Source organism: Bombina bombina, chromosome 2 (assembly GCF_027579735.1).
Source record: "Bombina bombina isolate aBomBom1 chromosome 2, aBomBom1.pri, whole genome shotgun sequence".
Classification (NCBI taxonomy): domain Eukaryota; kingdom Metazoa; phylum Chordata; class Amphibia; order Anura; family Bombinatoridae; genus Bombina; species Bombina bombina.
Window position 1 is genome coordinate 433,335,000 of NC_069500.1, and position 25,091 is coordinate 433,360,090.

Here is a 25,091-nt window from a genome sequence, read left to right on the forward strand (position 1 = left end):
TTAACAAAGCTTCAAAATGCATGCCGTGTCCTTCATTCCATTCAACACCCGTCAGTAGCTCAATGCATGGAGGTGATCGGCTTAATGGTAGCAGCAATGGACATAGTACCCTTTGCACGCCTACATCTCAGACCGCTGCAATTGTGCATGCTAAGTCAGTGGAATGGGGATTACTCAGACTTGTCCCCTACTCTGAATCTGGATCAAGAGACCAGAAATTCTCTTCTATGGTGGCTTTCTCGGCCACATCTGTCCAGGGGGATGCCATTCAGCAGGCCGGACTGGACAATTGTAACAACAGACGCCAGCCTACTAGGTTGGGGCGCTGTCTGGAATTCTCTGAAGGCTCAGGGACAATGGAATCAGGAGGAGAGTCTCCTACCAATAAACATTCTGGAATTGAGAGCAGTTATCAATGCCCTTCTGGCTTGGCCCCAGTTAACAACTCGGGGGTTCATCAGGTTTCAGTCGGACAACATCACGACTGTAGCTTACATCAACCATCAGGGAGGGACAAGAAGCTCCCTAGCAATGATGGAAGTATCAAAGATAATTCGCTGGGCAGAGTCTCACTCTTGCCACCTGTCAGCAATCCACATCCCGGGAGTGGAGAACTGGGAGGCGGATTTCTTAAGTCGTCAGACTTTTCATCCGGGGGAGTGGGAACTTCATCCGGAGGTCTTTGTCCAAATACTTCGACGTTGGGGCAAACCAGAGATAGATCTCATGGCGTCTCGACAGAACGCCAAGCTTCCTCGTTACGGGTCCAGATCCAGGGATCCGGGAGCGGTTCTGATAGATGCTTTGACAGCACCTTGGACCTTCGGGATGGCTTATGTGTTTCCACCCTTCCCGATGCTTCCTCGATTGATTGCCAGAATCAAACAGGAGAGAGCATCAGTGATTCTAATAGCGCCTGCATGGCCACGCAGGACTTGGTATGCAGATCTAGTGGACATGTCATCCTGTCCACCTTGGTCGCTACCTCTGAAACAGGACCTTCTGATCCAGGGTCCCTTCAAACATCAAAATCTAATTTCTCTGAAGCTGACTGCTTGGAAATTGAACGCTTGATTTTATCAAAGATGGTTTTTCTGAGTCAGTTATTGATACCTTAATACAGGCTAGGAAGCCTGTTACCAGAAAGATTTACCATAAGATATGGCGCAAATACTTATATTGGTGCGAATCCAAGAGTTACTCATGGAGTAAGGTTAGGATTCCGAGGATATTGTCTTTTCTACAAGAAGGTTTAGAAAAGGGTTTATCCGCTAGTTCCTTAAAGGGACAGATTTCAGCTCTGTCCATTCTTTTACACAAACGTCTGTCAGAAGTTCCGGACGTTCAAGCTTTTTGTCAGGCTTTAGCTAGGATCAAGCCTGTGTTTAAAACTGTTGCTCCACCATGGAGTTTGAACTTAGTTCTTAATGTTTTACAGGGGGTTCCGTTTGAACCCCTTCATTCCATTGATATCAAGTTGTTATCTTGGAAAGTTCTGTTTTTAATGGCGATTTCCTCTGCTCGAAGAGTCTGAGTTATCTGCCTTACATTGTGATTCTCCTTATCTGATTTTTCATTCAGACAAGGTAGTTCTGCGTACTAAACCTGGGTTCCTACCTAAGGTGGTCACTAACAGGAATATCAATCAAGAGATTGTGGTTCCATCTTTGTGTCCTAATCCTTCTTCGAAAAAGGAACGTCTGCTACACAATCTAGATGTAGTCCGTGCCCTGAAATTTTATCTACAGGCAACTAAGGATTTTCGACAAACGTCTTCCCTGTTTGTCGTTTATTCTGGTCAGAGGAGAGGTCAAAAAGCTTCGGCTACCTCTCTCTCCTTTTGGCTTCGTAGCATAATACGGTTAGCCTATGAGACTGCTGGACAGCAGCCTCCTGAAAGAATTACAGCACATTCTACTAGAGCTGTGGCTTCCACTTGGACCTTTAAGAATGAGGCTTCTGTTGAACAGATTTGCAAGGCTGCAACTTGGTCTTCTCTTCATACTTTTTCCAAATTTTACAAATTTGACACTTTTGCTTCTTCGGAGGCTGTTTTTGGGAGAAAGGTTCTTCAGGCAGTGGTTCCTTCCGTATAAAGAGCCTGCCTGTCCCTCCCGTCATCCGTGTACTTTAGCTTTGGTATTGGTATCCCATAAGTAATGGATGATCCGTGGACTGGATACACCTTACAAGACAAAACATAATTTATGCTTACCTGATAAATTTATTTCTCTTGTAGTGTATCCAGTCCACGGCCCGCCCTGTCACTTTAAGGCAGGTAATTTTTCCATTAAACTACAGTCACCACTGCACCCTATGGTTTTCCTTTCTCTGCATGTTTTCGGTCGAATGACTGGTAATGGCAGTTAGGGGAGGAGCTATATAGCAGCTCTGCTGGGTGAATCCTCTTGCACTTCATGTTGGGGAGGCGTTAATATCCCATAAGTAATGGATGATCCGTGGACTGGATACACTACAAGAGAAATAAATTTATCAGGTAAGCATAAATTATGTTTTTATCCAAAATGCCAGCATTTCAGAGAAAGCGCGATTGCTCTGTTTTAAACACTGTAGAGCAGGAGGGCGCTGATGATAATTTTTCTGTCATACCCTCACACCAATCTGAAGTGGCAGTGAGGGAGGGTTTGTCAGATGGGGAAATTTCTGATACAGGAATTTCTCAGCAGGCAGAACCTGATGTTGTGACATTTAAATTTAAATTAGAGCATCTCTGCGCATTACTTAAGGAGGTGCTATCTACTCTGGATGATTGTGACAATCTGGTCAACCCAGAAAAATTGTGCAAGATGGACAGTTCCTTGAGGTCCCGGTGCACCCTGATGCTTTTCCGATACCTAAACGGGTGGCGGACATAGTGAATAAGGAGTGGGAGAAGCCAGGCATACCTTTTGTCCCTCCTCCTATATTTAAGAAATTGTTCCCTATGGTCGACTCCAGGAAGGACACATGGCAAACAGTCCCTAAGGTCGAGGGGGAGTTTTCTACTCTAGCCAAGCGCACAACCATTCCTATTGAGGACAATTATGCTTTCAAAGATCCTATGGATAAAAAATTGGAAGGTTTGCTTAAAAAGATTTTTGTACAGCAAGGTTACCTCCTTCAACCTATTTCGTGCATTATTCCTGTCACTACAGAGGCGTGGTTCTGGTTCGAGGAACTGGAAAAGTCGCTCAGTAGGGAGACTCCGTATGAGGAAGTCATGGACAGAATTTACGCACTTAAGTTAGCTAATTCCTTTATTTTAGACGCCGCTTTGCAGTTAGCGAGGTTAGCGGCAAAAAATTCAGGGTTTACAATTGTGGCGCGCAGAGCGCTCTGGCTAAAGTCTTGGTCGGCGGATGTATCTTCCAAGACAAAATTGCTTAATACCCCTTTCAAAGGTAAGACCCCTTTTGGGCCAGAATTGAAAGAGATTATTTCAGTCATCACTGGGGGAAAGGGCCATGCCCTCCCACAAGATAAACCTTTCAAGGCTAAGAATAAGTCCAATTTTCGTTCCTTTCGCAATTTCAGGAACGGACCGGCTTCCAACTCGGCAGCCTCTAGACAAGAGGGTAACGCTTCCCAGACTAAACCAGCTTGGAAATCAATGCAAGGCTGGAACAAGGGTAAACAGGCCAAGAAACCTGCTGCTGCTACCAAGACAGCATGAAGAGGTAGCCCCCGATCCAGAACCGGATCTAGTAGGGGGCAGACTCTCTCTCTTTGCTCAGGCTTGGGCAAGAGATGTTCAGGATCCCTGGGCACTAGAAATAGTCTCTCGGGGTTATCTTCTAGAATTCAAGGAACTACCCCCAAGGGGAAGGTTCCACATGTCTCGCTTATCTTCAAACCAAGTAAAGAGACAGGCATTCTTACATTGTGTAGAAGACCTGTTAAAGATGGGAGTGATACTCCCAGTTCCAACTGTGGAACAAGGTCAGGGGTTTTACTCAAATCTGTTTGTAGTTCCCAAAAAAAAAAAGAGGGAACTTTCAGACCAATTCTGGATTTAAAAATTATAAACAAATTTCTCAGAGTGCCATCGTTCAAAATGGAAACTATTTGAACGATTTTACCTACAATCCAGGAGGGTCAATTTATGACTACCGTGGATCTAAAGGATGCGTATCTGCATATTCCTATCCACAAAGATCATCATCAGTTGCTAAGGTTCGCCTTTCTGGACAAACATTACCTATTGTGGCTCTCCCATCCGGACTAGCCACTGCTCCAAGGATTTTCACAAAGGTGCTTGGGTCCCTTCTAGCGGTTCTAAGAACCAGGGGCATTGCAGTGGCACCTTACTTGGACGACATCCTAATTCAAGCGTCGTCTCTTTCAAAGACAAAGGCTCACACAGACATTGTTCTAGCCTTTCTCAGATCTCACGGGTGGTAGGTGAACATAGAAAAAAGTTCCCCGTCTCCGTCAACAAGAGTCCCTTTCTTGGGAACAATAATAGATTCTTTAGAAATGAAGATTTTCCTGACAGATGTCAGAGAGTCAAAGCTTCTAAACGCTTGTCAAGTTCTTCACTCTGTTCTACGGCCTTCCATAGCTCAGTGCATGGAAGTAGTAGGGTTGATGGTTGCAGCAATGGACATAGTTCCTTTTGCGCGAATTCATCTAAGACCATTACAACTCAAACAGTGGAATGGGGACTATACAGACTTGTCTCTAGTGATTCAAGTAGATCAGAAGACCAGAGACTCACTCCGTTGGTGGTTGACTCAGGATCACCTGTCCCAGGGAATGAGCTTCCGCAGACCAGAGTGGGTCATTGTCACGACCGACGCCAGTCTATTAGGCTGGGGCGCGGTCTGGGATTCCCTGAAAGCTCAGGGTCTATGGTCTCGGGAAGAGTCTCTTCTCCCGATAAACATCCTGGAACTGAGAGCGATATTCAATGCTCTCCGGGCTTGGCCTCAACTAGCAAAGGCCAGATTCAGAAGATTCCAATCAGACAACATGACGACTGTTGCTTACTTCAACCATCAGGGGGGAACAAGGAGTTCCCTGGCGATGAGAGAGGTGACCAAGATCATCAAATGGGCGGAGGATCACTCCTACCACCTGTCTGCGATCCACATCCCAGGAGTGGAAAACTGGGAGGCGGATTATCTGAGTCGTCAGACCTTTCATCCGGGGGAGTGGGAACTCCACCCGGAGGTGTTTGCCCAGTTGACCCAATTATGGGGCATTCCAGACATGGATCTGATGGCGTCTCATCAGAACTTCAAGGTTCCTTGCTACGGGTCCAGATCCAGGGATCCCAAGGCGACTCTAGTGGATGCATTAGTGGCGCCTTGGACTTTCAACCTAGCTTATGCGTTTCCACCGTTCCTTCTCATTCCCAGGCTGGTAGCCAGGATCAAACAGGAGAAGGACTCAGTGATTTTCATAGCTCCTGCGTGGACACGCAGGACTTGGTATGCAGACCTGGTGAATATGTCATCGGCTCCACCATGGAAGCTACCTTTGAGACAGGATCTTCTAGTACAAGGTCCATTCGAACATCCAAATCTAGTTTCTCTCCAGCTGACTGCTTGGAAATTGAACGCTTGATTTTGTCTAAGCGTGGGTTTTCGGATTCTGTGATAGATACTCTGGTACAAGCCAGAAAACCTGTGACTAGAAAGATTACCATAAAATATGGAAAAGATATATCTGTTGGTGTGAATCCAAGGGATTCTCATGGAGTAAGATTAAAATTCCTAGGATCCTTTCCTTTCTCCAAGAAGGTTTGGATAAGGGATTATCAGCGAGTTCTCTAAAAGGACAGATTTCGGCTTTATCTGTCTTGTTACACAAACGACTGGCAGCTGTGCCAGATGTTCAAGCTTTTGTTCAGGCTTTGGTCAGGATCAAGCCTGTTTACAGACCCTTGACTCCTCCCTGGAGTCTAAATTTGGTTCTTTCAGTTCTTCAAGGGGTTCCGTTTGAACCCTTACATTCCATAGATATCAAGTTGTTATCTTGGAAAGTTCTGTTTTTGGTTGCTATTCTTCTGCTAGAAGAGTTTCTGAATTATCTGCTCTGCAGTGTAATCCGCCCTATCTGGTGTTCCATTCAGATAAGGTTGTTTTGCGTACTAAACCTGGTTTCCTTCCAAAGGTTGTTCCAACAAGAATATTAACCAGGAAATAGTTGTGCCTTCTTTGTGTCCGAATCCAGTTTCAAAGAAGGAACGCTTGTTACACAATTTAGATGTAGTCCATGCTTTAAAGTTCTATTTAGAAGCAACAAAGGATTTCAGACAAACGTCTTCTCTGTTTGTAGTTTATTCTGGCAAGAGGAGAGGTCAAAAAAGCTACTGCTACCTCTCTTTCCTTTTGGCTGAAAAGCATCATACGATTGGCTTACGAGACTGCCGGACGGCAGCCTCCTGAACGAATCACAGCTCACTCTACTAGGGCTGTGGCTTCCACATGGGCCTTCAAGAACGAGGCTTCTGTTGATCAGATATGTAAGGCAGCGACCTGGTCTTCTCTGCACACTTTGTCCAAATTCTACAAATTTGATACTTTTGCTTCTTCGGAGGCTATTTTTGGGAGAAAGGTTTTGCAAGCCGTGGTGCCTTCTGTTTAGGTAACCTGATTTGCTCCCTCCCTTCATCCTTGTCCTAAAGCTTTGGTATTGGTTCCCACAAGTAATGGATGACACCGTGGACCGGACACACCAATGTTGGAGAAAACAGAATTTATGCTTACCTGATAAATTACTTTCTCCAACGGTGTGTCCGGTCCACGGCCCGCCCTGGTTTTTTAATCAGGTTTGAAGAATTTCTTTCTCTATACACTACAGTCACCACGGCACACTATAGTTTCTCCTTTTTTTCTCCTAACCGTCGGTCGAGTGACTGGGGGGGCGGAGCCTTGGAGGGACTATATGGACAGCTCTTGCTGTGTGCTCTCCTTGCCTTTCCCTGTGGGGGAGGAGAATATCCCACAAGTAATGGATGACACCGTGGACCGGACACATCGTTGGAGAAAGTAATTTATCAGGTAAGCATAAATTCTGTTTTTACCATCAAATGCAGTCATTTAAAAAAAAAAAAAAAAAAAGTTAACTTTTTCTGAAACTTTGGGATTCTCTCTTAAAAGATTTACATACCGCTTGTGCAATAATGACGCACATAGATGTAAAAGCTTTGCTGGGATCCCCTTTGTTCAGAAACAGCAGACATGCATGGCTTTGCCATTGTTTTGGCATTTAGAAGGCTAAGAAGTTCAGCTGTGCACCACACTTCTTAGATTCCCAGAAGTGAAGGGGTTAATTAGGTAGCTTGTAAGGGTAATTTTAACTGTAGTGTAGAGATTACCCTACCACTTGACACCTCCCACCACCTGATCCCTTCCTTATCCCTCAAACAGCTCTTTTTTCCTCCCTCACTGGTTGGTCACCACCATCTTAGGTATTGGCAGAGTCTGCCACTATGCAATTTTGGGATATTAACCCCCTGCCCCTCCCTAGATGCCATAAACTTGGTTACTGGCAGCTGTCTGCCAGTACCTAGTTTGCAGTTTTTTGTTTTTTTAAATAACTTTTTTCCTGTAGCGTAGCATTCCCCCTCCCCAAACAGATTAGCACTGAGAGGCCCCCCTCCCTCACCCTTTTTATGTTGTGCAGCGTCCTATCCCCCCACTCTGTAGCATAGGGTCACTTCCACTACCCCACCCCATTTAACTCCTGCCTTCCCTCCCAATCAGCGTTCCCATACCATATGAAGAGAGATGCCTTCTGCCTCTGGCTGCGGTCTTAGCTGTCAGTATGGACCGCAGCATATGGTCAACATCAACAGTGTACGCTAGGCAAAGTACCCTGTGACCTAGTACCTACATCCATATGTCTTAAAGGGACATTAAACACTAAATAAATGCTAGATAGAATGATGCATTCAAAGAAAAGATTAGTCTGAGAATAAGATGTTGATGTGTTTTTAAAGTTTCTTTAGCTGTTTATTGACAAAATAAACTTTTAATGTATATAAAACAATGGGAGCTGCCATATTGTAACTTAGGTTACCTTCTCTGCTGTGGCAATTAGGGACAGTTAAAAAAGGTCACTAAAGTGTGCAGCCAATGGCTGTGTGGAATATAACAGTGTTCTGCACTTCCATTTCTAACAGGAACTGAAAAGCTCAGAATTCCAGAATGGAATTACAGGAAAAGGGGACAAAATAAATAATGAAAGTATATTGCAGAGTTTATATATATATATATATATATATATATATACACACAATTTATCATTTTATATTACCATCTCAGTGTTTAATGACCCTTTAACGGGTTAATTTGTGCTGAAGAGTCGAACTCCATTATATTAGCAATATAAAGAAGGAAGTTTAAATTAATTATGTACCAGTTATTTGTCCTATATAAAGCTGATTTTTAAAATATTAGAGAGGCTTGAGATAACCTACTATGTCTGTTAAAGAGATAGTTAAGTAAACTTACATGGTCTGTAGAGCACCCAGTTTTAAACAACTTTTTAATTTACTTCTATTATCAAATTTGCTTTCTCCCCTTGCTATCCTTGGTTAAAGAGTAAACCAAGGTGGGCTCATAGAGCATGCTTGTGTCTTTAGTATTATATTGCAGCAGTGTTTTCAACTTTTATAACATTGCTGCGATCATTGTTGCAAACACTGCTGCCGTAAAATGCTAAATACACGTGCACGCTCCTGAACTTCTTTGAGCCTTCCTAGGTTTACTTTTAAACAACGGATTCTAAGAAGACCAAGCAAATTTGATTGTAGAAGTAAATTGGAAAGTTGTTTAAAATTGCATTCTCTATCTATGACATGAAAGGACTTTACTATACCTTTAGTTTTTGTGCTTGTCTAGTATACGCTCATAACATACATAACATAACCTCTTCTCCTATCTCCACAGGGCGTATTCCTTGGTGGACTCCAGTCAAGTCTCTACGTTCCTAATTTCAATTCTTCTCATAGTCTATGGCAGCTTCAGGTAAGTGTGATCTATAGATACATGTTATTTTCTTCTTTGTGTAAGATTTATATAGATATATATGACATTAACATATGTGCCTGCCTATTATCTTGGAGAAACAAATCGGTTATGTATGATGCAACCATTTACTTTTTTTGCTTGTTACTTGTAGAATGTTGTGCTTATATTATGTTGATTTATGGAGTAATTCCTGTCTGATTGCATTAGGTCTCTCAATATGGACTTTGAAAATCAAGACAAGGAGAAGGATGGTAGTAGCTCGCCTGGAACATTTAGTGGAAACAGCACCAATAATAGTAAGGAATGGTCATTACCTGTGATTAGATGAGGGCTGCAATATAGTGTCATGTCACACAATGAGTGTGTGTTCATATTGAATTAAAGCTTATTCAAGCCTAATGAGAACACTCTTGTTTCTCAGGTATCCAGACTATTGACTCCACTCAGGCTTTGTTCCTCCCCATCGGAGCTTCAGTTTCGCTCTTAGTGATGTTTTTCTTTTTTGACTCCGTTCAGGTTGTCTTTACTATTTGCACTGCAGGTGAGCATCACCCTATTCAGCTGATTATGTACCTGTAGGAATTTTATTTAATTCTGTTTGTTTTCTGTCTTCCAGTACTTGCAACAATAGCATTTGCATTCCTCCTCCTCCCCATGTGTCAGTATTTAACACGACCCTGCTCTACTCAGAACAAGTGAGTATGAACAACTTAATAATCCATAGAAAGTAAAACATTTGGTTAATTTTGTTGCAGAACTGGTACTTTTTTTGTTTGTTTTGTTTTTCTTATGTACTCCTGTATGTGTGCCTCAATGTACAATGATTGACTTAACGAATATAAAATACAAAAGGTTTTCTTCCATAACAATATGTGTCCAGACAATACAATGTTGTCGTGTTTTTTTGTTTTTGTTGAGAAAATTTTCATCTTGTTCCAGATTTGCTGCAGCCTTTTGAGCAAATAGAAACAAAATATGGGTAAAATAAAACACCTACATATCTGCTAGGGACATAGATACCAGATTAGTATGTAGGGCTGCAACTAACGATTATTTTCATAATCGATTAATCGGCCGATTATTTTTTCGATTAATCGACTAATTGGATAAAAAAAAAAATCCTATATTTAAAGTAAAATCCGCATACTGAGTGTTATAAATATAAACTTCAGACTAAAACTTTACATCTTTACATTAACATAACTGTTGGTTCAATTTTTTAAGCAGCAGAACAAATTTTTATAATTAAGCAAAACCACAAACTTTTTGAAGAGAGGTAGAACTAGTAAGAGGTAGACTACCACTGTTTATAATATTCTGTTATTCACTCTTTCAGAAATTTTGCATTGAAATGCAAAATTGTCCACATGCTCCTGGCTGAGACTGGCTCTCTTTTGCAGCTATTTTGCCTGCAGCAGAGTAGAGGCACTCAGATGGTGTTGAGGTGCCTGAGATGCATATGTAGGGTTTTTGCCAATTTCACCAAGGTGGGCTATTTATCTTTGTGTTAGCTCTCCACCAATGCAAGGGGCCTCCTAATAAAGTAAGCCTGGACTTCATTCTGACATAAAAATATCTTGAATATCTATATGCAATGGTAAACAACCAGCTATAAGGTTAGGGGGAAAAATATCTAGCCCCCTCTTAAAATAACATATACTTACAGAGGTTGAATTTGGTACATATTACAATTAATTAAAAAATATAAAAAAAACAAAGGCAAAAGGGCTAAAGACTATATATCAGTAACAGGAAACAGCCTTACACATTTATCTATAGAGTACACATAATCAGCAATATCAAGTGATCCACTAAAATTGTGTAAACAGATAATGACATCAATTCATATAACAAATGCCATCAATCTAGGGCATGGTGTAAATAACAAGCTCTGCACTATATCATGCAAAGCATAGTCCCAAATCACCTGATTTAACATAAACAATCTAAATGACACCTATTTCTCTTGTAAGGTGTATCCAGTCCACGGATCATCCATTATTTGTGGGATATTCTCATTCCCAACAGGACGTTGCAAGAGGACACCCACAGCAGAGCTGTAATATAGCTCCTCCCCTAACTGTCATAGCCAGTCATTCTCTTGCAACTCTCAACAAGCAAGGACGTTGTAGGAGAGAGTGGTTAAATATAGCTAGTTTATTTTCTTCAATCAAAAGTTAGTTATTTTTAAATAGTACCGGAGTTGTGCTATTTTATCTCAGGCAGTAAATAGAAGAAGAATCTGCCTGAGGTTTCTATGATCTTAGCAGGTTGTAACTAAGATCCATTGCTGTTCTCACATATGTCTGAGGGGATTACACAGATGAGGTAACTTCAGCGAGAGAATGGCGTGCAGTTCATTCTGCTATCAGGTATGTGCAGTTATAATTTTTTCTAGAGATGGAAAACACTAGAAAATGCTGCTGATACCGTATTAATGTAAGTTAAGCCTGAATACAGTGATTTAATAACGACTGGTATGCTTACTCCCAGGGGTAATACCCTTATGATATTGCAATATAAAACGTTTGCTGGCATGTTTAATCGTTTTTATATATACTTTGGTGATAAAACTTTATTGGGGCCTAGTTTTTTCCACATGGCTGGCTTAAATTTTGACTAGAAACAATTTCCACTGTTGTAGTATAAAAGTTAAAGTTGGTGCAGTTAAAATTACAAACTGTGACATCCAGCATCCCTCAAAGGCCCTCTGTATGCTATAGGACATCTCTAAAGGGCCCAAAGGCTTTCCAAAGTCGTTTATTGGGGAAGGTAGGGCCACAGCTTGCTGTGGCAGTTGGTTGTGACTGTTAAAAAACGTCTATTTCTCCAACATTGGTGTGTCCGGTCCACGGCGTCATCCTTACTTGTGGGATATTCTCTTCCCAACAGGAAATGGCAAAGAGTCCCAGCAAAGCTGGTCACATGATCCCTCCTAGGCTCCGCCCACCCCAGTCATTCTCTTTGCCGTTGCACAGGCAACATCTCCACGGAGATGGTTAAGAGTTTTTTGGTGTTTAAATCAACCTAGCTTATGTATTCCCACCGTTTCCTCTCATCCCTAGGATGGTAGCCAGGATCAATCAGGAGAGGACCTCGGTGATCTTGATAGCTCCTGCGTGGCCACGCAGGACTTGGTATGCAGACCTGGTGAATATGTCATCGGCTCCACCATGGAAGCTACCTTTGAGACAGGACCTTCTTGTTCAGGGTCCATTCGAACATCCGAATCTGGTTTCCCTCCAACTGACAGCTTGGAGATTGAACGCTTGATTTTATCAAAGCGTGGGTTTTCAGATTCTGTAATAGATACTCTGATTCAGGCTAGAAAGCCTGTAACTAGAAAAATTTACCATAAAATATGGAAAAAATATATCTGTTGGTGTGAATCTAAAGGATTCCCATGGAACAAGATAAAAATTCCTAAGATTCTATCCTTTCTACAAGAAGGTTTGGAGAAAGGATTATCTGCAAGTTCTCTGAAGGGACAGATCTCTGCTTTATCTGTTTTACTTCACAAAAGACTGGCGGCTGTGCCAGATGTTCAAGCATTTGTTCAGGCTCTGGTTAGGATCAAGCCTGTTTACAGACCTTTGACTCCTCCCTGGAGTCTAAATCTAGTTTTTTCAGTTCTTCAAGGGGTTCCGTTTGAACCCTTACATTCCGTAGATATTAAGTTATTATCTTGGAAAGTTTTGTTTTTGGTTGCAATTTCTTCTGCTAGAAGAGTTTCAGAGTTATCTGCTCTGCAGTGTTCTCCGCCCTATCTGGTGTTCCATGCAGATAAGGTGGTTTTGCGTACTAAGCCTGGTTTTCTTCCGAAAGTTGTTTCCAACAAAAATATTAACCAGGAGATAGTTGTACCTTCTTTGTGTCCGAATCCAGTTTCAAAGAAGGAACGTTTGTTACACAATTTGGACGTAGTCTGTGCTCTAAAATTCTATTTAGAGGCTACTAAAGATTTCAGACAAACATCTTCCTTGTTTGTTGTTTATTCTGGTAAAAGGAGAGGTCAAAAAGCGACTTCTACCTCTCTTTCCTTTTGGCTTAAAAGCATTATCCGATTGGCTTATGAGACTGCCGGACGGCAGCCTCCTGAAAGAATCACAGCTCACTCCACTAGGGCTGAGGCTTCCACATGGGCCTTCAAGAACGAGGCTTCTGTTGACCAGATATGTAAGGCAGCGACTTGGTCTTCACTGCACACTTTTGCCAAATTTTACAAATTTGATACTTTTGCTTCTTCGGAGGCTATTTTTGGGAGAAAGGTTTTGCAAGCCGTGGTGCCTTCCATTTAGGTGACCTGATTTGCTCCCTCCCTTCATCCGTGTCCTAAAGCTTTGGTATTGGTTCCCACAAGTAAGGATGACGCCGTGGACCGGACACACCAATGTTGGAGAAAACAGAATTTATGCTTAGCTGATAAATTACTTTCTCCAACGGTGTGTCCGGTCCACGGCCCGCCCTGGTTTTTTAATCAGGTCTGATGAATTATTTTCTCTAACTACAGTCACCACGGTATCATATGGTTTCTCCTATATATATTTCCTCCTGTCCGTCGGTCGAATGACTGGGGTGGGCGGAGCCTAGGAGGGATCATGTGACCAGCTTTGCTGGGACTCTTTGCCATTTCCTGTTGGGGAAGAGAATATCCCACAAGTAAGGATGACGCCGTGGACCGGACACACCGTTGGAGAAAGTAATTTATCAGGTAAGCATAAATTCTGTTTTCGTTTTTTTGATCCGTTTTTTGAGCTAAGGGGTTAATCATCCATTTGCAAGTGGGTGCAATGCTCTGTTAGCCTATTATATACATTGTAAAAATTTCATTTGATTTACTGCATTTTTTCACTGTTTTTCAAATTCTGACAATTTGTTTCTCTTAAAGGCACAGTACCGTTTTTTATATTTGCTTGTTAACTTGATTTAAAGTGTTTTCCAAGCTTGCTAGTCTCATTGCTATTCTGTATAAACATGTCTGACATAGAAGAAACTCCTTGTTTATTATGTTTAAAAGCCATGGTGGAACCCCCTCTTAGAATGTGTACCAAATGTACTGATTTCATTTTATGCAATAAAGATCATTTTCTGTCTTTAAAAAATGTATCACCAGAGGAATCTGACGAGGGGGAAGTTATGCCGACTAACTTTCCCCACGTGTCAGACCCTTTGACTCCCGCTTAAGGGACTCGCGCTCAAATGGCGCCAAGTACATCTAGGGTGCCCATAGCGTTTACTTTACAAGACATGGCGGCAGTCATGGATAATACACTGTCAGCGGTATTAGCCAGACTACCTGAACTTAGAGGTAAGCGAGATAGCTCTGGGGTGAGACAAAATGCAGAGCATACTGATGCTTTAAGAACCATGTCTGATACTGCCTCACAATATGCAGAAGCTGAGGAAAGAGAGCTTCAGTCAGTGGGTGATGTTAATGACTCAGGAAAGATACCTGATTCTAATATTTCTACATTTAAATTTAAGCTTGAACACCTCCGCGTGTTGCTTAGGGAGGTTTTAGCTTCTCTGAATGACTGTGATACCATTGCAGTGCCAGAGAAATTGTGTAGACTGGATAAATACTTTGCAGTGCCGGTGTGTACTGATGTTTTTCCAAATACCTAAAAGGTTTACAGAAATTAATAAGGAATTCTCTTCCCCTCCTATTTTTAGAAAAATGTTTCCAATAGATGCCATCACACGGGACTTATGGCAGACAGTCCCTAAGGTGGAGGGAGCAGTTTCTACTCTAGTAAAGCGTACTACTATCCCTGTCGAGGACGTTTTTTTTTTTTTTAGATCCAATGAATAAAAAATTAGAGGTTACCTTAAGAAAATATTTATTCAAAAAGGTTTTATCCTACAGCCCCTTGCATGCATTGCCCCTGTTACTGCTGCTGCGGCGTACTATTTTGAGTCTCTGGAAGAGGCTTTACAGGTAGCGACTCCATTGGATGACATACTTGGCAAACTTAGAGCACTTAAGCTAGCCAATTCTTTTATTCTGATGCCATTGTTCATTTGACTAAACTAACGGCTAAGAATTCTGGTTTTGCTATACAGGCGCGCAGAGCGCTATGGCTTAAATCATGGTCAGCTGACGTGACTTCAAAATCTAAGCTACTTAACATTCCCTTCAGGGGGCAGACCCTATTCGGGCCTGGTTGAAGGAGATTTTTGCTGATATCACTGGAGGAAAAGGTCATGCCCTTCCTCAGGACAGGTCCAAATCTAGGGCCAAACAGTCTTTTCGTGCCTTTCAAAACTTCAAGGCAGGTGCGGCATCAACTTCCTCTAATAATAAATAAGAGGGAACTTTAGCTCAATCCAAGACGGTCTGGAGACCATACCTGACCTGGAAAAAAGGTAAGCAGGTAAAAAAGCCTGCTGCTGCCTCTAAGACAGCATGAAGGAACGGCCCCCTATCCGGGAACGGATCTAGTAGGGGGCAGACTTTGACTCTTTGCCCAGGCATGGGCAAGAGATGTTCAGGATCCCTGGGTGTTGGAAATTATATCCCAGGGATATCTTTTGGACTTCAAAGCGTCCCCCCCAAAAGGGAAATTTCACCTTTCACAATTATCTGCACACCAGATAAAGAGAGAGGCATTCTTACACGGTGTACGAGACCTCCTAGTTATGGGAGTGATCCATCCAGTTCCAAAGGAGGAACAGGGACAGGGTTTTTACTCAAATCTGTTTGTGGTTCCCAAAAAAGAGGGAACCTTCAGACCAGTTTTGAATCAAAAGATCTTAAACAAATTCCTCAAAGTTCCGTCGTTCAAGATGGAAACTATTCCTACCCTCCTACCACTGATCCAGGAGGGTCAATATATGACTACAGTAGATCTAAAGGATGCTTATCTTCTTATTCGATACACAAAGATCATCATCGGTTTCTCAGGTTTGCCTTTCAAGACAGGCATTACCAGTTGTAGCTCTTCCCTTGGGATTAGCTACAGCCCCAAGAATCTTTACAAAGGTTCTAGGGTCACTTATGGTGGTCCTAAGGCCGCGGGGCATAGCAGTAGCCCCTTATTTAGACGACATCCTGATACAGGCGTCAAACTTCCAAATTGCCAAGTCTCATACGGACGTAGTACTGGCATTTCTGTGGTCGCATTGGTGGAAAGTGAACGAGGAAAAGAGTTCTCTATCCCCACTCACAAGAGTTTCCTTTCTAGGGACTCTGATAGATTCTGTAGAAATGAAAATTCACCTGACGGAGTCCAGGTTATCAAAGCTTCTAAATTCCTGCCGGGTTCTTCATTCCATTCCGCGCCCTTCAGTGGTTCAGTGTATGGAAGTAATCGGCTTAATGGTAGCGGCAATGGACATAGTGCCGTTTGCACGCTTACATCTCAGACCGCTGCAACTATGCATGCTCAGTCAGTGGAACGGGGATTACACAGATTTGTCCCCTCAACTGGATCTGGACCAAGAGACCAGGGATTCTCTTCTCTGGTGGCTATCTCGGGTCCATCTGTCCAAAGGTATGACCTTTCGCAGGCCAGATTGGACAATTGTTACGACAGATGCCAGCCTTCTAGGTTGGGGTGCAGTCTGGAACTCCCTGAAGGCTCAGGGATCGTGGACTCAGGAGGAGTCTCTCCTTCCATTAAACATTCTGGAACTAAGAGCGATATTCAAGGCTCTTCAGGCTTGGCTTCAGTTAGCAACTCTGAGGTACATCAGATTTCAGTCGGACAACATCACGACTGTAGCTTACATCAACCATCAAGGGAGAACGAGAAGTTCCCTAGAGATGTTAGAAGTTTCAAAAATAATTCGCTGGGCAGAGATTCACTCTTGCCACCTATCGGCTATCCATATCCCAGGTCTAGAGCACTGGGAGGCGGATTTTCTAAGTCGTCAGACTTTTCATCCGGGAGAGTGGGAACTCCATCTGGAGGTATTTGCACAACTGATTCATTGTTGGGGCAAACCAGAACTGGATCTCATGGCGTCTCGCCAGAACGCCAAGCTTCCGTGTTACGGATCCAGGTCCAGGGATCCCAAGGCGACACTGATAGATGCTCTAGCAGCGCCCTGGTCTTTCAACCTGGCTTATGTGTTTCCACCGTTTCCTCTGCTCCCTCGACTGATTGCCAAGATCAAGCAGGAGAGAGCATCGGTGATTCTGATAGCACCTGCGTGGCCACGCAGGACCTGGTATGCAGATCTAGTGGACATGTCATCCTTTCCACCATGGTCTCTGCCTCTGAAACAGGACCTTCTACTTCAGGGTCCTTTCAACCATCCAAATCTAATTTCTCTGAGGCTGACTGCCTGGAGATTGAATGCTTGATTTTATCAAAGCGTGGCTTCTCCGAGTCAGTTATTGATACCTTAAGACAGGCACGAAAGCCTGTCACCAGGAAAATTTACCATAAGGTATGGCGTAGATATCTTTATTGGTGTGAATCCAAGGGTTACTCATGGAGTAAGGTCAGGATTGCTAGGATATTTTTTCTCCAAGAAGGTTTGGAAAAAGGATTGTCAGCTAGTTAAGCGTCTGGCAGATGTTCCAGACGTTCAGGCATTTTGTCAGGCTTTAGTTAGAATCAAGCCTGTGTTTAAACCTGTTGCTCTACCATGGAGCTTAAACTTGGTTCTTAAGGTTCTTCAAGGAGTTCCGTTTGAACCTTTTCATTCCATAGATATCAAGCTTTTATCTTGGAAAGTTATTTTTTGGTAGCTATTTCCTCGGCTCGTAGAGTCTCTGAGCTATCTGCCTTACAATGTGATTCTCCTTAACTGATTTTTCATACGGATAAGGTAGTCCTGCGTACCAAACCTGGGTTCTTACCTAAGGTGGTATCTAACAAGAATATCAATCAAGAGATTGTTGTTCCATCCTTGTGTTACACAATCTGGACGTGGTCCGTGCTTTAAAGTTTTACTTACAAGCTACTAAAGATTTTCGTCAAACATCTGCTTCGTTTGTTGTCTACTCTGGACAGAGGAGAGGTCAAAAGGCTTCGGCAACCTCTTTTTCTTTTTGACTAAGAAGCTTAATCCGCTTAGCCTATGAGACTGCTGGACAGCAGCCTGCTGAAAGGATTACAGCTCATTCCACTAGAGCTGTGGCTTCCACTTGGGCCTTTAAAAATGAGGCTTCTTTTGATCAGATTTGCAAGGCGACGACTTGGTCTTCGCTTCATATTTTTTCATATTTTTTCAAAATTTTACAAATTTGATACTTTTGCTTCTTCGGAGGCTATATTTGGGAGAGAGGTTTTACGGGCAGTGGTTCCTTCCATTTAAGTTCCTGCCTTGTCCCTCCCTTCATCCGTGTACTTTAGCTTTGGTATTGGTATCCCACAAGTAATGGATGATCCGTGGACTGGATACACCTTACAAGAGAAAACAGAATTTATGCTTACCTGATAAATTTATTTCTCTTGTGGTGTATCCAGTCCACTGCCCGCCCTGTCATTTTAAGGCAAGTAATTTTTAAATTTAAACTACAGTAACCACTGCACCCTATGGCTCCTCCTTTCTCGGCTTGTTTTCGGTCGAATGACTGGCTATGACAGTTAGGGGAGGAGCTATATTACAGCTCTGCTGTGGGTGTCCTCTTGCAACTTCCTGTTGGGAATGAGAATATCCCACAAGTAATGGATGATCCGTGGACTGGATACACCACAAGAGAAATAAATTTATCAGGTAAGCATAAATTGTGTTTTTTTTTCTGGGTTGCACATAAGACAGGAGTAGTTGTAAACTTAAAAATAAACTTCTAGTGTTCTGAGAAAGTGAAAAGTATATGTCCTTTAGTCTAAGGGCATAACCATAAAACACAATACCATGTGCAGGAGCTCATTAGAGTAAACCAGCTGGTGCTGTGCACAGACAAGCTAATTGCAAACCAACTAATCAATTATGAAATTCGTTGACGACTATTATCGATTATGCCGATTAGTTGTTGCAGCTCTATTAGTATTGTTTCTTAACCCCAAAGCTACTACAATTCACATCAGTGACTCACCCTTGGTTCCACAGGACCCTAGCCAGTTAACATTATCAACAGAGAGACCTGCTGTATGGTAGTGCTATGTTGCCTATCGCAGCATAGCATTGCACTCCCTTGGTGGGGTTTGTGTTACAGGGTAAAAATCCTTTCACATCCATTGACACCATGATCACCCCTCCGAGATGTCAAATGAAGCATTTTAAGAGGGTACATTTGTTGTAAAGAGTGGAGTAGGAGGATTTTCTTATTTATAAAATGAATGACCAGTAATAAAACATTGAAATTAGTATTTTTCTTAAAGTAAATTGCGGTGTATGTAACTTGTCTCATTCTGTTACTATCCCCATAACTAAGCTGTTTTTTCTTTCCCATGAAAATTTAAGTCAACATCCTCCCAAGGATGTTGCAGTGACTTGTCAATTGACTCCCATTTGGTCTACAGTTAACTTCTATATTATGTCCTCTGCTGATATGTTTTCAGCACAGGACTGGGTTGCCTGCTATCAGGCACAGTAGGAGTGTTATAAGTTAGGGATTTTTAAATTTGTAACTCTCATTTAACCAGGCTTTGGCAATATTATATGTGTGCGTGTATATGTATATATGTGTGTGTGTGTGTGTATGAATGTATGTATATGTGTGTGTGTATATATATATATATATATATATATATATATATATATATATATATATATATATATATATATATATATATATATATATATATATATATAAAAATAAATACCGTCCGAAGTACAGTGTTACCCTCCTATGGACATCTGCCTGAGTGCAAGCATGCAATGAATACTCCTGGAAAGACGGATGCACTCTCAGGTCTTTTGGTGAAGAAAAGTAAACAATCTTTAATGGAACGTTTTCAGGGACTTCCTCCCCATCATCAGCATAAACATGAAGTGCAATAAACAAACATATATACAAATAAAGTGATTAAACAATGTCAAATACCTGTGTGAATTAGTGTGCTTTCAGTGAAGTGATGCCAAACAGTGTGTGTGGAACGCATATCCTGCGTTCCACTGTGCAAACCGGAAGCAATTAAAGTGGTTATATTTCCGGTTGTTGCTATAAAGTATAATGAAATATAATAGAATAAAATAACTTAAATTGTGACATAAAACATAATAGTGTACATAGCTGTCCGTTATGTATATTGCTGCAAGATATATTTGTATCATTCTATATGCAGGGATATTACCCCTTTTGCACGTATGTGCCCGTGTAGTGCGAATTAATGTGCACATCTACTTATCCATCATGATCTTTTGGTGCTCGACCCTTATTTGTGTCTTACATCAATATCTCCCGATAGTGTCTAAGCTTGGGTAACAAACGGTGGTCCCCATACAAAGCTTAGACACGATCAGGAGATATTGATGTAAGACACAAATAAGGGTCGAGCACCAAAAGATCATGATGGATAAGTAGATGTGCACATTAATTTGCACTACACGGGCACATACGTGCAAAAGGGGTAATATCCCACACTCTGCATATAGAATGATACAAATATATCTTGCAGCAATATACATAACGGACAGCTATGTACACTATTATGTTTTATGTCACAATTTAAGTTATTTTATTCTATTATATTTCATTATACTTTATAGCAACAACCGGAAATATAACCACTTTAATTGCTTCCGGTTTGCACAGTGGAACGCAGGATATGCGTTCCACACACACTGTTTGGCGCCACTTCACTGAAAGCACACTAATTCACGCAGGTATTTGACATTGTTTAATCACTTTATTTGTATATATGTTTGTTTATTGCACTTCATGTGTATGCTGATGATGGGGAGGAAGTCCCTGAAAACGTTCCATTAAAGATTGTTTACTTTTCTTCACCAAAAGACCTGAGAGTGCATCCGTTTTTCCAGGAGTGTATATATATATATATATATATATATATATCACACAGAGAAAACCCAGCACTCACTTACAAGCTCTCAGCTAAGATTTAAAAGCAGAATTGGAAAGGTTAGTCACCGCATCTGGCCAAATGGGACAAGCTCAGGTACCACGTCAAGGTCCTTTCCAATACCTGAGACCCTAAAACAGCCACACAATGCAAGCTTTCAAATCCAAACAAACTGAAAACAAGGGAAGGGTGCACAGGAATATGTAATCACCCTAGACATATACAAAACACGGAAGGGAACTGCACTCTCATACCGGACCGGGTACACATCCTATGACCCTGCAACATGCTCAGCCCTGGGTGCCACTGGCACTCACAGGAAGCTGTGCTGTCCCCAGAGCCACAAGCAGTTAACCCCAGACAGGTCTGGGTGCAAGAACCATAGAGAAAATTACAAAACAAATTAATACAACACACAGAGAAAACCCAGCACTCACTCACAAGCTCTCAGCTAAGATTTAAAAGCAGAATTGGAAAGGTTAGTCACCGCATCTGGCCAAATGGGACAAGCTCAGGTACCACGTCAAGGTCCTTTTCAATACCTGAGACCCTAAAACAGCCACACAATGCAAGCTTTCAAATCCAAACAAACTGAAAACAAGGGAAGGGTGCACAGGAATATGTAATCACCCTAGACATATACAAAACACGGAAGGGAACTGCACTCTCATACCGGACCGGGTACACATCCTATGACCCTGCAACATGCTCAGCCCTGGGTGCCACTGGCACTCACAGGAAGCTGTGCTGTCCCCAGAGCCACAAGCAGTTAACCCCAGACAGGTCTGGGTGCAAGAACCATAGGGAAAATTACAAAACAAATTAATACAACACACAGAGAAAACCCAGCACTCACTCAGGTATTGGAAAGGACCTTGACGTGGTACCTGAGCTTGTTCCTTTTGGACAGATGCGGTGACTAACCTTTCCATTTTTGCTTTAAAATTTTAGCTGAGAGCTTGTAAGTGAGTGCTGGGTTTTCTCTGTGTGTTGTATTAATTTGTTTTGTAATTTTCCCTATGGCTGCGCTATGGAGGAATTTGCCGGTTTGCCTCAGCTTTAATGGCAGCAGCCACAGCTGCCTACACAGGGAAAATAAAGCCTGTTTACATAGAAAAAAATTAAGCCTCTTCTTTTAAAGAAAGTATTTATGGACGCAAACAGTTCAGAAAGTGCACCACAGAAAATAGCTCAGACAGTGAAGTACAAGTGCACTTTTACTCTACTGCCTGATCTATTTTCCTAGATGCACATTCTGAAATGGTTTCCTGTATCACAGCTCAGTCCCACGAATGACAGCATAAGGAGTCCGGACCCCTCAAGACTTTCTTTTAAAGAAAAGGCTTCGTTTTTGAAAGATATATTTCTTCTACAAGATATGACGAGTCCACGGATTTCATCCTTGTAGGATTTATCCTCCTGCTAACATGAAGTGGCAAAGAGCACCACAGCAGAGCTCTATATATAGCCCCTTCCCTCCACCTCCAGTCATTCTCTTTGCCTGTATAGTAGTAGGAAGAGGTAAAGTGAGGTGTTAGTTTCTTCAATCAAGAAGTTTTTTATTTTCAAATGGTGCCATTGAGTACTATTTTTCTCAGGGGGGGTGAGGAATCTTTCTGCCCTGATGTTGATGATCTCAGCAAACGTTTTCTGAGATCCATGATGGTTCCCACAGCAGCTGAAGGTAGTGTTAGAAAATCTTCAGTGTAGAGAACAGTGTTTGCTGCAAGCAACTTTGAGGTATGTTCAGTTTTTTTGTTTCTGGGGAGACTTGATGCACAGAACAGGCTGACATTTTCCCCTTTAATGGGGAGTGGTAAGCAGTATACACTATGTGTAAAAGAAATGGTGTGCCTGGAATCCCTTTCTCTTTATTGCCAAAGTATGGGTTATACTTGTGTCTGATTAAGAGGGGCTTGAAACTGGGAGTAGCGGTTTACATACGGTCATGTTATGAAGGGATCTGACATTGTTGTGCAGGGCTTCACTCGATATAGAGTGTGTTTATGAGGCACAGGGCTTATAATTAAGGGACATGTTATTTTTTGTTATGAGTCAAATGTCAATGAAACCCACACACAGCAAACAAGTGAAAATTGGTGATTCAGGCAGCCGACTTACCGCATTCACTCATTGGGGACCCCGCGCTGATCCGTTCTCACTCTTGACCCAGGGCACAAGGCACCATCGGAATTCTCACCGTCAAGACTCTTTTCTTGTTGCCTTGCGATACTATGTCGCTGGTTGCGCCCGGGAACTTACTGAGCTCCGTCAGCTGGATATCGGTCGCTTCCTCTTCTGTAGCGTGCGGCACGTTGATTGCTGTTCACCGCCCTACACGTCACAGCCAGGTGTGCGTGTTGGCGTCCTATCCAAAATAGAGGGGGGAGGAGGCAATCCACCAGGGGAAAGCCTGCTGTATACGTGCTCACTGCAAGGGAATCAGGTTACACTTGCTGCATAATGAAGAGACAGGAGCTCCGGGTAGATGAGAAAGTACAGTGTTTATTCCAAGAATAGCGCTGTACAGATAAAGAATCCACAGTTCATGTGTAGGTTAGAATAACCTCCTAATGTAGCTGCAAAGAGACACCGGCAGCAGTTAGATGACAAATTTTTTGTTATGACCCACGCGGGTCTTACCGAGCTTGCATAACGCCCACAGTGGGCGGGGCCTGTTTCGCTCGCTCAGACGCGCAGTTCAGTCGGATTGCAAGGGCGACAGAGTCCTGATCTCTAGTGAGGCCTTAGTTTACCGGACTTCCACAGGGCCTGAAAAGCTCCTCGAGCAGCGGCAGTTACATTTAGGGGCAGGTAGGCGCCACAGCAGTGCTGTGGCGTGGTGCAGGGGCCTAATATAAGATAATAGTTTTTTATTGTTAAAATCATTATCATATTGGTCTAGCAAGTGGATGCAATACTGTTAGTGATTTTTGGACACTTCCAAATAATTTTTATTGCTTTAAATACGTTTTTGAACGTTCAGAAAATAGTTGCTCTTTTGAAATTTAAAGGTGCGTACAGTATTTTTTATTTTTCTTCTGCATTAACTTTTGACTTATAACTGAATTCAGAGCTAAGATTTTTTTAATTAAAGAAATGACTAATTAATGGTTTTTGCTAGTCTGTTTAACATGTCTGACTCTGAGGAGGAGACCTCCGTGGCTTTGTGTTTAGATGGCACTGTGGAACCCCCTCTAACTTTGTGTCCCTCGTTTGTACTGAGTGGGCCCTTACAATGTAAAGCACAAATTTTTTGTAAAGAAAATGTGTTCTAAAGATGATTTCTCCAGGCTCGAGGAGAATCGGGGTTATACCGCTAATCCCCAAGAGTCACAACCTCTAACGCCCCACCCAAGCGACGCCTTCAACCGCTGTCTAATTCCTTTACTATGCAGAATATGGCTGCAGTTATGTCAACTACCCCTTACAGAGGTATTATCTAAGTTGCCAAGTGTTACAGGGTAAACGCAGTAGGACAGAAGTCAATGTGAATACTGAGTCCTCTAATGCCTTATTAGCTATTTCCAATGTACCCCTCACAGGGATCTGATTTGGGGTGGTCAGGGAACTTTTTGTCTGAGGGGGAACTTTCCGATTCGGGAAGTGCGTTACCTCAAACAGACTCGGGACACCATGTCCTTTAAATTTTAGCTTGAACACCTCCGCCTGTTACTTCAGGAGGTTTTAGCGACTCTGGATGACTTGTGACCCTATTGTGGTGCCACACAGAGAAATTGTGTAAGATGGACCAAATACTTAGAGGTACTGCCTACACTGTTTTTCCGGTCCTAAGAGAATCACAGAGATTATTAAGAGGGAATGGGACAGACCGGGTATTCGTTCTCACCCTCTTCCTAAGTTTCAGGAAGATGTATCCCATATCTGACACTGTTCTGGACTCGTGGGCAATCGGTCCCTAAGGCAGAAGGAGCTATATCTACCCCTGGCGAAGCGTACAAACTATTCCTATTGAAGACAGTTGTGCTTTTTAAAGACCCTATGGATAAGAAATTGGAGGGTCTTCTGAAGAAATGTTTATTCAATACGGGTTTCCTCTAGCAACCAACGGCCTGCATTGTTCCAGTTACCACTGCGGCAGCCTTCTGGTTTGATGCTTTGGAAGAGTCTCTTAAGACTGAGACTCCTTTAGAGGATATCTTAGATAGGATTAAGGCCCTTAAGATGG

General features: G+C 42.4%; 1 protein-coding gene across 1 annotated transcript in view; it reads left to right on the plus strand.

The window, feature by feature from the left end:
* The window catches only part of SPPL3 (signal peptide peptidase like 3), a 467,604-nt gene that overhangs the window by 138,797 nt on the left and 303,716 nt on the right, over positions 1 to 25,091 (plus strand). Inside the window, exons 2-5 of the mRNA XM_053699799.1 lie at positions 8,901 to 8,978; positions 9,189 to 9,277; positions 9,403 to 9,522; positions 9,598 to 9,676. Of these exons, the coding sequence (XP_053555774.1) occupies positions 8,901 to 8,978; positions 9,189 to 9,277; positions 9,403 to 9,522; positions 9,598 to 9,676 (366 nt within the window). The remainder of the gene's footprint in view (positions 1 to 8,900; positions 8,979 to 9,188; positions 9,278 to 9,402; positions 9,523 to 9,597; positions 9,677 to 25,091) is intronic.